Source organism: Leopardus geoffroyi, chromosome B4 (genome assembly GCF_018350155.1).
Source record: "Leopardus geoffroyi isolate Oge1 chromosome B4, O.geoffroyi_Oge1_pat1.0, whole genome shotgun sequence".
Taxonomy (NCBI): Eukaryota; Metazoa; Chordata; class Mammalia; order Carnivora; family Felidae; genus Leopardus; species Leopardus geoffroyi.
Window position 1 is genome coordinate 48,035,562 of NC_059341.1, and position 12,769 is coordinate 48,048,330.

General features: G+C 34.4%; 1 protein-coding gene across 4 annotated transcripts in view; it reads left to right on the top strand.

Moving 5' to 3' along the window:
- The window catches only part of LOC123591027 (activating transcription factor 7 interacting protein), a 123,036-nt gene that overhangs the window by 93,379 nt on the left and 16,888 nt on the right, over nucleotides 1–12,769 (top strand). For all 4 annotated transcript variants that reach the window (XM_045464736.1, XM_045464733.1, XM_045464732.1 and 1 more), the window contains exons 9-11: nucleotides 3,979–4,617; nucleotides 9,176–9,240; nucleotides 10,927–11,005. In XM_045464736.1, the coding sequence (XP_045320692.1) occupies nucleotides 3,979–4,617; nucleotides 9,176–9,240; nucleotides 10,927–11,005 (783 nt within the window). The remainder of the gene's footprint in view (nucleotides 1–3,978; nucleotides 4,618–9,175; nucleotides 9,241–10,926; nucleotides 11,006–12,769) is intronic.

The window sequence follows — 12,769 nt, forward strand, 5'->3', positions numbered from 1 at the left end:
ATAACATTTTCTTAGGAATTTTATAAAGGCTTTAGTTTCTCTGTTCTTACATTATTTTGAGACTGAAATGATCTAAGGAACTGAGCATATTTATCTAAATTTAAATAATGAGTACAAAATTTTATTTAAAAATCAGGATTATAGATATGCAAGAAAATATAGGAATTCAAGTCTCTAGTGCATCTCAAACTTTCTGGTTTCCATATCCCTGTATAATCTTAAAATATTACTAAGAATCCCAAAGAACTTTTGTTTTTGTGGCTCATAGTAATTGATATTTACTTGGAGTAGAAATTAAAATACAAACTTTTACATGTTTATTCATTTAAAAATAATAACAAACCTATATCATGTAAACACAAATAACATGGTTTTAAAAAAAATTTTCTTTTAGTGTTTATTTATTTTTGAGAGAGAGACAGAGCATGAGTGGGGGAGGAGCAGAGAGAGGGAGACACAGAATCTGAAACAGGCTTCAGACTCTGAGCTGTCAGCACAGAGACCGATGAGGGGCTCAAACCCACGAACCATGAGATCATGACCTGAGCTGAGGTTGTACGCTTAACTGAGCCACCCAGGCACCCCACAGATAACGTTTTAACGAGAAAATAACTATTTCCCAAGCTTAAAGCAATTAGTGGAAGTGTTGCTGTCTTACAGTTTTACAAATCTGTCTTATACTTAAAACATTAAGACAGTTGAAGATAGCTAGATTCTTCTATCTGTCTCTGCATCCAATCTCTTGCAATTTGTTGTTTTGGTGGAAGTATTTGAATAAAGTTCCATGTACTTGGAAAAGGGCTAGCCATTTTAAAGTTTATTTATTTTTGGGACAGAGAGAGACAGAGCATGAACGAGGGAGGGGCAGAGAGAGAGGGAGACACAGAATCCAAAACAGGCTCCAGGCTCTGAGCCATCAGCCCAGAGCCCGACGCGGGGCTCGAACTCACGGACCGCGAGATCGTGACCTGGCTGAAGTCGGACGCTTAACCGACTGCGCCACCCAGGCGCCCCAGGGCTAGCCATTTTAGAATGATTTGTGAATATTGTTTGACACAGTCAAGTAGTTTATTAATGGTTAGTTGCAAAGTAGAATGTGAAACCATATCAATGAACTTTTCTAAGTTTTTCAGTAAAATCCATTTGTCTGTCTTGGATGGATCTTTTACGAATATCATTCATCAATCATTTGGAAAATACTCACTGAGTTATGTAAGGCTTCTATTATTGACACCTCAATAAACTTTTTAAAAAGCACATTGATTCTGGAGCATCCAAGTAGCTCAGTCGGTTAAGTGTCTCACAGTTCATGAATGTGAGCCCCGTGTCAGGCTCTGCACTGACAGTTCGGAGCCTGGGGCCTGCTTCAGATTCATGTCTCTCTCTCTCTCTCTCTCTCTCTCTCTCTCTCTCTGCCCCCTCCCTCTTGTGCTCTCTCTCAAAACTAAATAAATGTTTAAAAAAAAACAAAAACAAAAAAAAATAAATATCACATTGATTTTTGTCAGAAATGTCTTTGAAGATTTGGGAAGCTGAAGATTGTATCAGCTCTTAGTGGCAGATACATGTTTTTCCAGAGTTCTAATTTTTTTTTTTTTTTTGAAAACTCAAATTGTATTATTGCCAATAAATACTATTAGTTGTTTTCTTTGACTGCCAAGGTTTCTTTTCTTTTTTTTTTTTTTTTTTTTAATTTTTTTTGTTTTTTTTTCAACGTTTATTTATTTTTGGGACAGAGAGAGACAGAGCATGAACGGGGGAGGGGCAGAGAGAGAGGGAGACACAGAATCGGAAACAGGCTCCAGGCTCTGAGCCATCAGCCCAGAGCCCGGCGCGGGGCTCGAACTCACGGACCGCGAGATCGTGACCTGCTGAAGTCGGACGCTTAACCGACTGCGCCACCCAGGCGCCCCCCAAGGTTTATTTTCAAGAAGAGGTTTGTTGGGGCACCTGGGTAGCTCAATTGGTTAAGCATCCAACTCTTGATATCAGCTCAGGTCTTGGTCTCAGGGTCATGAGTTCAGGCCCTGCTTTGGGCTCCATGCTGGGTGTGGAGCCTACTTAAAGAAAAAAGAGAGAAAGAGAGAGAGAGAGGGAGAGAAAGAGAGAAAAAGAGACACAGAGAGAAAGTAAGAAGAAAAAGAAAGAAAGAAAGAAAGAAAGAAAGAAAGAAAGAGAAAGAAAGAAAGAAAAAGAAAGAAAGAAAGAAAGAAAATTTGTTAAATACCCAGTGTGAATAATCACAGTATGTCTGTAAGTCATTCTTCCAACTAAAAATGGTCTTCTGTGAAAAAGGTGGTTAGCTTAGTTTTATAACTCAAACAGTAGTACAAGCATTTTGCTTTGAGCCAAACACGCTACTTTGGCATGCAGTGGTAATGCTTGTTGTAGATTTCCTATTTTTTCACGCAGAATACTAAGACCTGTATTCAAGGGCTGAGATTTAATAATAGTTTCTACTACTTCATCATGGACATTCTTGAGTGAAACTGACTTTGTTTTTTACTGTGAACATTTGGGGGTAAAGAATGTATTGACAGTTTGGTACCACTCAATACCTTGATTTTTGTACTGAGGCATCAAGTTTTACTCACCATTGCTTTTGCTCCATCAGTGCAGATATTTACATGGTGAAAAAAATCAAGTAATGTCTTATTGTTATGAAAATAGTTTTGATGTTACCAGCTCCCCGAGAGGGTCTCAATAATCTGCACGTGTTCCCCTGGATAACACTTTGAGAATTGCTGCTCTAGTGTGCCTATTGTTTTGGAAACAGTACAGATCAGTGAGAAAGAAGCTTGGTCATCAGTTTGAAACCTGTTCAAATGAAAATAAAGATAAATAGGGGCAACTGGGTGGCTCATTCGGTTGAGCATCCGACTTCGGCTCAGGTCATGATCTCACAGTTCGTGAGTTTGAGCACCGTGTCGGGCTCTGTGCTGACAGCTCAGAGCCTGGAGCCTGCTTCAGATTCTGTGTCTCCCTCTCTCTCTGCCCCTTCCCTGCTCATGCTCTGTCTCTCTCTGTCTGTCAAAAATGAATAAATGTTAAAAAAAAAAAAAGAAAGATAAATAGTTGAGCCAAAATTACTATAAAACTTCTGTGACCAGCATTTTGATTTTGTCTGGTTTTGGTATTAACTCCCTTATTTCTTAATTCATCTCCCATCTTCAGTGTGTTATGTCCTATATTGTATAATGTCATTAGAGTTTCAGTAGAGGCAGCTTCCCCTTCTTGGTTCCTCCCAGGTAATTCAGTAAAACTTAATCCACAGATAGAGGTTTCACACATGGTCCGAATGATAAAATACCATGGCCAAGCTTCCTTTATTCATTAATAGTGATGATTCTAACTAGATTGTCTATTTGAGTTTACATATTGTCATTGTCCTAAGGCATTTATATTTTTAGTGTAGTTTCAAAATTATCTGTATAGCTTCACCAAGTTCAGTGTTTTTTAGTCATTTTACCAGTTACTCTGAAATGACGATAGTAATTTTCAGGCACTGTTTTGATACTGAGAGATTAGTCTTCCATATTAGTCATAAGCTGTGTGCCAAAAATAGATGCAAAAATGTTTCTATAAATTTAATTCTAAGAATTTCCAAAATCTAAGGGGCCCCCGTGTGGCTCATTCAGTTGAGAGTCTGACTCCTGATTTCTGCTCACGTCATTGTCTTGTGGTTCATGAGTTCAAGCCTCACTGCATTGGGCTCTGTGCTGACGGTGCTGATCCTGCTTGGGATTCTCACTCTCCCTCTCTCTGCCCTTCCCTGGCTTGCTTTCTGTCTGTCTGTCTCTCTCTCTCAAAATAAATAAAGTTTAAAAAAGACTTCCAAAATTTAAGTCTTGAAGAAATTGTATTATGAAAGACTTTACTGTAGCAATTGCAGTGCATTAAATTTGTATTGTATTGTATTATCCTAGCTGATAAATGAAGACAGCCATTTAAACTGAGACTTCTTTTTTCTTTCTATAGTATCTTCAACCAATCTTGTCACTCCTCCAACAGTTGTCAGTAGTCAACCTAAGTTGCAGACTCCAGTTACTTCGGGTTCTCTGACAGCAACGTCAGTTCTTCCTGCACCCAACACAGCTACAGTAGTTGCTACTACTCAGGTGCCTAGTGGAAATCCCCAACCTACAATCTCTTTACAACCTTTACCAGTGATTTTGCATGTACCTGTTGCGGTATCCTCCCAGCCTCAACTCCTACAGAGCCATCCAGGGACTTTAGTGACCAATCAACCGTCTGGCAACGTTGAGTTCATTTCTGTACAAAGCCCACCTACTGTGAGTGGTCTCACCAAAAATCCAGTATCCTTGCCAGCCTTGCCAAACCCCTCTAAACCAAACAATGTTCCTTCTGTGGCCAGTCCTAGTATTCAAAGGAACTCTCCTGCCAGTGCTGCAACCTTAGGAACAACACTTGCTGTACAGGCTGTTCCAACAGCACACTCTATTGTACAAGCCACAAGGACTTCTTTACCTACAGTAGGCCCATCGGGACTCTATAGTCCATCAAATAATCGAGGTCCTATACAGATGAAAATTCCAATTTCTGCTTTTAGTACTTCGTCTCCTGCAGAACAGAGCAGCACTACTACCCCAAGAATTGGTAAGTCACTATATATAGGCTTAATAATAGAAATACAAGCATGTTAATGGCCTTTAGATAATTGAATATTTGTGTTTGTGGAAGTGCTATCTTTATTTGAAGAAGAAAGTAAATAGAATACCCTGAAGATTACTTTTAGTAAGTTTTTAGCTACCTAAGAAATGATGTTGTTAAAATGGTATTTGAGATACAGTTTATTTTGAATGAAAAGTTAGCATTTGTAATGTAGCTTTTAGTAATTTTTCCTAATCTGGGTGAAATTTTTCCTTTAGGCTTTGAGGCAAGCATTATGAATTTCTTTTATTATGCGTTTGGCAGGAATATCTGAATAGAACAAATTTATTTTAAAGTATCTAATTTACAGAATATATGCATATAAGAGGAAATGACAAACAACATATCTTCCCTACCCATGTGGAAAAATCCTTTGTGCATTCATCACTCACGTCTTCTAAATTTGAACAATTTAAAAATAGGTTCTTCTCTCTAATTTATTATAAAATGTTTGCTTCTTGTTTTATCTTTTATATATTTCCCCTGTGACGTAGTATATGATTATGTTTGTATATGTCTGTATACTCTCCAGAATTGCAAAAAGGAGAAATGGATTTTACCTGTATTTAAAATCTGTAAAACTCTATGTCTTCCTTGTCTTTAGAAAGCACACATTTTGTATGCGTTATTGAACTTACTTATTCTTCATTTCTGGCCTCACATTTATTTCCACTATTGTAAAGTGGCTAAATGGGTAGGCATAATGTGTATAGTGAAATTGTTGTAATATCTCTTATTGATATAGTGACCATGAAATATAAGAAACATTCTAAAATACAAAATTACTTTTGTAAGTGAGATATACAAGCCTTTTGTTTTCTTTAATTTCCCATGTAGCCATTAGTAGTGTATTTGCCCTTCAAGTATATTTACTCATATAAATAGTGATTGTATTTTGTATTTCACAAGGCTGTTGAGAGAATAAATGAGTGGCTGATCAGAATTAACAGTGGACTGGAGCTAAATATCAGCTTCATACAAATTTACATCTGGGATATAAGAAGAAATCTGAAATTTTATATAAAAATGCAATTATTAATATGAGTATTTAAAATGTAAATGCTTGCATAGTACAGTAACAGTATTTGTTAGCCTTATCTGCTACCACATTATTCTTTAGACACTCTAATCCATGTTTGCAGCACTGAAAGATACTTGCTTTTTAAATGATGTCAGTGAACAAGATTTTAAGGGGGTTACTTCATTTTTCTTTAACTTCTTTTTTTCTAATCCTTAGTATTTTTTAATATGTCAGGTAGAAGGTGATTTCTCCTAGACATTGTTTTATGTGATTTTTGAGTTTTTCTACTTTATGAAAGATTGAGCCTAAGTTGACACTTTTTAATTCATGGTCACAAAATAAGACAAATCCTTAAATATAGAAGTTTTCCTAAAAGACCATGGCCTGAAAAGAAATAAATAACTTAAAAGATATTGTTTAGTTTTGTGAATGCTCATACCCTAAATACTTCTACAGGTATCAGAGTTATAATTTAATTATTCTGTTTTCTTAAAATATTTATGAACATTTGTTGACACAAAGGGTATATGTTTCCCAAAATTACCTAGCTAAGGTATTCTATTAGTCATAGTGTCAGTTTGTTTCATATTCATTTAATGACTTGACTGTTCTTAATTGTTTTGTATGTAAAACTAATAATTTTCACAATCATTTTTAATCAGTACGTCATTCTACTTATGTGATAATATACATTTATACTTACACGTAAAATTAATTTTTTAACATATTTATTTAACACATTTTATGTACTTTATTGTATAAATTATTTTAAGGCGATCATTGTTTCAAGTTCTATTTAGAGTGCTTACCTACATTTGAAAGTAACATTGGATATTAACCATAAATGTGAATGATAAGCTTTCTTTGCATACTGTTCATAATGTTAATTAGAATGAGATCTGATGTGGCACGCTTGGGTGGCTCAGTCAGTTAAGCGTCCGACTTCAGCTCAGGTCATGATCTGACGGTTGGTGGGTTCAAGCGCCGCATCAGGCTCTGTGCTGACAGCTCAGAGCCTGGAGCCTGCTTCAGATTCTACGTCTCCTTCTCTCTCTGCCCTCCCCCACTTGCTCTCTGTCTCCCTCTGTCTCAAAAATAAATAAACATTAAAAAAAAAAGAATGACATCCGATGCAATGATATATTTTTTTATCATGCAAAATTTTAGAGGTGCCATCAATGACATTAAAGTAGGCCTTTAGCTATTTAGGCTTCCCAAAACCTAAACTGAAGCCATATGGCAAATTTTGGCTGAATATGAAGGTTGAAGCCAGCTTTTAATACATTTGTAGTATGCTAAATATATTAGTTCTATAATTAAAACATTTTAAGTCTTATACTTATGTAGGTATTATTGATTTAATGAGAACATAAGCTATCCAACTAGAATGCATGAATTTGTATTTTATTGTAGTTCATGTCCCCTTATGTATTAAGTGAGTATTTTCTGTTTCTATAGTAAAGTAAAAATCATCCTAAAGACTGCTAGGAGATTTAGGGTGTAAGTTGTAGTTAATATTATTTATTCATGAAATATTGAATACCTATAACTCTTCTAAAATCCTGCAGGCACACAGAAATGTACAAAATAGTTCCTATTCTCACCAAACTCACAATTAAATAGGGAACCTTGCCATTAAATAAGTAATTAACTATAAATGTGATGAATGTTAAGATATGAGGTTCCTGTGAGAGGATGTGGGAGATCTGGAAAAGGTATGTGATAATATATGGAAAAGTGATAGGCAGAGGAATTAAAGGATTTTTGCAGAGGAGTGTGACATCCCTGAACACTGGCTGCAATAAGAAGAATGCTTTGGCGAGGATAAAAGTAGGGTTAGAGAGACCAGTTAGGAAGCTGTGGTAGTAATTCAGATGAGAGATGGTGTTGTGAAAATGATTTAAAAGTTTTGCATTCAATTCATTTTAATACACCAAATATCCAGCACCTAATAAGGAATACTACTAATTGGCACTTCTGTAAAAACCCTTTTATGACTTCAGTAAAAATACAGTGTTGGTTAAATATGACATCATCTTTTAAGAATAGTAAAATAGGCTTCCCAAATGATAGAAAGATTTTAAGGTACAATTTCTAATTTCTCACCCTGACCAGTTTTATTGATAGATTTACAGTCATCTGAAGTAGATATTATAAGTGAAATGGTAAACTGTTACATTAAGAATCAAAAAAGTCTACAATAAAGGCACAGGGAATATTAATTAAAAACCTAGATTAAGGAAGATTATTACAGTTATGGGAATAAAATCCTTCTAAGCCCAAATGAATATATTCAAACATTATATATAAAAAACTTTGGTGGTAAATCACTGATGTTTTGTAATGTCATCAGTGTATATTAATACTCTGCCATGTAGGATTGGTAAAATGGAATTTGTTTTTTACTAAGTAATATTTCAGGAACTTCACAGTCCAGAACAGATGCTGATGCATTATAAATGAAGTACTTTTAAGATATTTTTTTTTTAAAGTAAGGAATATATTAATATATTCTTCCTACAAGAAAACTAAGATAATTTAAAAAGGGTAGGGAGAAATTATAAGGGCCTCGTTTTTACTTCTGTAGCCTGGAAAACCCTCTTTTAATAGGTAGATGTTTATCCAAAATTTTTTGACATACAGGTGTGTGTGTGTGTGTATGTGTGTATTTTATATATAATGAAATACATAGTACTGTTTCCGTTTAGCATAATTTACTTTATATGTGTTCTGATGATTTGAAATGAAAGAATTCCCATATTTTAACCAAGAATATTACTATCTACAGAAAGCAAGGATAAGAATTTTTCAGCATTGGAAATTCACCACATTACCAAAGAGGAAAAGCTAAATAATTACCTCAGTAGATGCTAAAGACATTTGATAAAGTTTAATACCTTCTCTTTAGAAGCTGAGTCAGAAAACCATACTTGATTGATTTTCTCTGCTGTTCTAGAAGTAACTTTTGTGTGTATGTATGCATGTGTATCACAAACTCAATGTAAGTTAATATAAAAAATGACTAAAGAAAAATCTGATTTAACTACTGAGATTATGCATGTAAATTTTCTCAGAATCCTCGTGTAATGATTTTGCTAATGAATTTATTATGCTTTTTGCCATGTCATTAAATCTTTTTCTCCAAAGATATATAGTATGGAAAAATTGTATTTTATTTAACCATTTACTTATGTGAGGACGTTTAAGTTATACATATCCTAAATTATTTCCAAAGATATTCCCTAAGATAGAATTAAATATTCTGGGCAATGGGTATGTGAAATTTTTTTCTCTATTGTAAATTTGCTCTTTTGAAAATTACTGTAGCAGTGGTCTATGAGAGAGTTCATTTGCATATATGACATGTTGACAGAAAAAAAATAATTGGAGAAAGTTACATGAATTGTTGCATATAAAACAACCAACCCTTTTACGTTTTGTAGGTGCTTTTAAAATGGCTTTTTTTTTTTTTTGACTCCTCAGAAAACCAGACAAACAAAACAATAGATGCTTCTGTTAATAAGAAAGCAGCTGATAGCACATCACAGGTAAGATTTTTTTCCTTCTATTTCAAAGTAAAATTCCAGTTATAGTCCTCAGGGATAATGGGTTTCCATCAATATTTTTTAATACAATGAAAATTATTCTAAGTTAATCATACTTTTCAGACCTAGAATTTCTGTCTTTGTATTTCAGTTTCTACTTTTGAGATTGCTTACTTGTGCATTCATTAATATTGTATTTTCCTTAATTTCTTTGAACTTTTTTTTTTTTTAGAGAGGGGGGAGGGCAAAGAGGGAGGGAGGGGGAGAGAGAATCCCAAGCAGGCTCCACACTCAGCACAGAGCTTGATGTGGGGCTTGATCTCACAATCCTGAGATCATGACCTGAGCCAAAATCAAGAGCTGGTTGCTCAACCAACTGAGCCACCCAGCAACCCCTCTTTGAACCTATTTTTTAAAGCTGCTTTTAAACCTTTGCTGAATTCAACATCTGGTTCTACTTGGACTTATTTTCTGTTGACTGTCTTTTGTCTTTAGTTGGGTTCTTTTTACTGGGCTTTGCATGGTTAGTAATTTTTGATAAATTTAAAATTTAGAAAATTTTGAAAAGTGGACCTTATAAAATACACTGCAGCAAGTGGATTCTGTTACATTCTTTAAGGATTTAAGAACTTTTAGTTTTGGATTTTAGATTGTGGTGTGTGTTGACAAGTCATTTTCAATGAAGTCATCATCATAGAAAGATTTAGAATTACATCATTACTTTCGGATTGGGCCTGAAGTTTTTAATGTCAAGGCATTGTTTCCTTTAATTTTGTGAGGTCTGAGTTTTGCAGTTTTTAAAAACCTTAATCATTTGGAGCTGATCTCAGTATGGTATAAAGTAATTATGATTAGCATTTATTACACAGCACGTGTTATGCCTAGTGTTAAGCTCTTTCTATGCATATTTGGATTAGTCCTCATAACAGATCGTATATCCATACTTTGGAAATTGAGGATATTACCTTTTAACATAAATTTACATAGCTAATATGTGTTGGAACTAAAAGATGCCATCGGTCTTTTTGACTCAAAGATACTGGTTCTTTAGGTCTGTGTTGTACTACTTTCCTTTTTTGCTGCTATTGTGGAGTTAAAAAAAATTGTTTTAATTGCATTTCTAATGATTTGGGACAATGGGTTGACTTTGGTCAAATTGGATGTCAGTTAATAGTATAGCACACCATATCTTATCCTACCATGTAAAATTTTTAGGGAAGAAACATAGGTCATTTTATGTAACTTAATTCTAGCTTTGAAGTTGCTTTTGGCACTTTGGTGAATTAATATTGGTATTAATATTAGTGTAGTAAATAATATTAATGTAATGTTTGTAGAATTCATCAACATTTTAAATGTTGGAAAATATATAGTGTTTGCGTTTAGTCACTTACCAGTTAAAGTACCTAATCACTTTAATAGCTCTATGCAATTGACAGATTTAGAGAAAAAAAAACAACTTGTAGAATTTCTTGTGAGAATGTTTCACAATTATTTTTTATATGACACATGTTATGCGTATTCGGGGATCATTTATCTGACAAACTCTTTTTTTTTCAGGTAGTGCCTTTTAGGGGGGGTCCAGATTGAACCAGGCTACTCATTTATTCTTGTTGCCCCTTAGTATTTTAGTTTTCCTCTATGTCTGCTAGAGTTTCCTTTGCAAAATACAGAAATTTTGTTTTTCAGAGTGGAAAAGCCACAGGCAGTGATTCAGGTGGTGTCATTGATCTTACAATGGATGATGAAGAGAATGGAGCTTCACAAGGTACTTATAAGTAATGGTACCAGTACCAAGGAATGCTTTGTAGCATTTTTTTCTCTTAATTCAGTATGATAATCAGTGAAGACAGATATCTACAGCATTATGCTTGATATATTTGTATCTATGTTAGAAAGAGAGTTTTTTATATTAGAATTTAAAAATTGAAATCTAATCTTGATGAATATGAACAAAGCATAGAGAAAAACAGAGCAGTTAAGAGACTGTTTAACTTCTAGAACACTCCTCTTTTTATATCTTATTTCACTTGATCTTTGCAGTAACCATATAATGCCTATTTTATAGTTGAGAGTAGATTCAAAGAGAACAAGTCAGAGTCAATTAGGGAGCTGGGGATCAAACCCATGTCCTCTGACTCTAAATTAAGTGTTCTTTCTGCATATGTATGTGTGTGCACACATGCACATTCAGGTGCCCTTTAATGTAGGTACTATCACGTGTGTATACATTTAATTCTGGTTATTTGAATTAATTTTCTTTATTTAGTATTATATAAACAAAAATGAAGGTGATGTTAAAAACCTGCACACCAAATTCTTCAATATTATTTTGAGTTACAGTATTTAGAAATTACAACCAATATTCTTATTCTTCTCCAATGTTAATAGGTAATCTGAATAAAAAGTTCAGTAATTAAATATACTTAGAGAAATGCTGAATGAAACAAAATTGTATGTTTTTTTTTTCCTTTTATACAGACTTCTCTGAGCTTTTCTATGTTAATCTATAATTTTTCCAAGAGAAATTCAAGATATAAAGTATTTCTCAAACTTACTTGCACAACTATTCACAGACATATCTGTGAAACTGTGTTGTGATAATTATATAATGCATATGGAAAAACTAAGATAAGGTAGTCGGCTAATTGTTATGTTAAAGACATTAAATTTAAAAATCACCTAAAGTTGGGGTGCCTGGGTGGCGCAGTCGGTTAAGCGTCCGACTTCAGCCAGGTCACGATCTCGCGGTCCGTGAGTTCGAGCCCCGCGTCAGGCTCTGGGCTGATGGTTCAGAGCCTGGAGCCTGTTTCCGATTCTGTGTCTCCCTCTCTCTCTGCCCCTCCTCCGTTCATGCTCTGTCTCTCTCTGTCCCAAAAATAAATAAACGTTGAAAAAAAAAAATAAAAAAAAAATCACCTAAAGTTTAAATATTTTAGGGAATAAGATTCATTGGTTTTAGGAAAACAAGCTGATTATGTGATAGGAAGTCAATTTTTTTGTATAACTGATATAAAATTGGAAGATTTATGCCATCATTTGTCAGAATTGAATTCATACCACTATGCTTATTTTTTACATAAAAGGTTTCAAATTATTTGCATTGATTTTTCTTTTTTTTATTTTTATAGACAAGTCTAAATATAATGAATCCCTAAAGGAGAAAATAAATACTTGTTATTTTTTAGAGGACACAGTGAGGGCTGATTCTAAAAGTTTTCAGTGCTCTGACTGCTCCCTTTCTAGCATCCCTGCCTCATGGGGTCTTTTCCTATGGCCCCAGCTTTGCACCTTAAATTTTTCCATTGTACTGTCCTCCCTCCATCAGGACCCAATTAACATAGCTACAGCCTTAAATTTTATTTACATTTTAGTGCAGAATTCCTTAGGACAGAAATCAATGGGGATCATTTTGGACAGAGGGCTTTTGGTTATACTCTTTACATTATGCCATATAGTGGTTACCTAGTATTTAAGGCTTGTTCTGAGATGCAAACATTTATTCCATAGGCTATATAAGACTTTTTTTGAG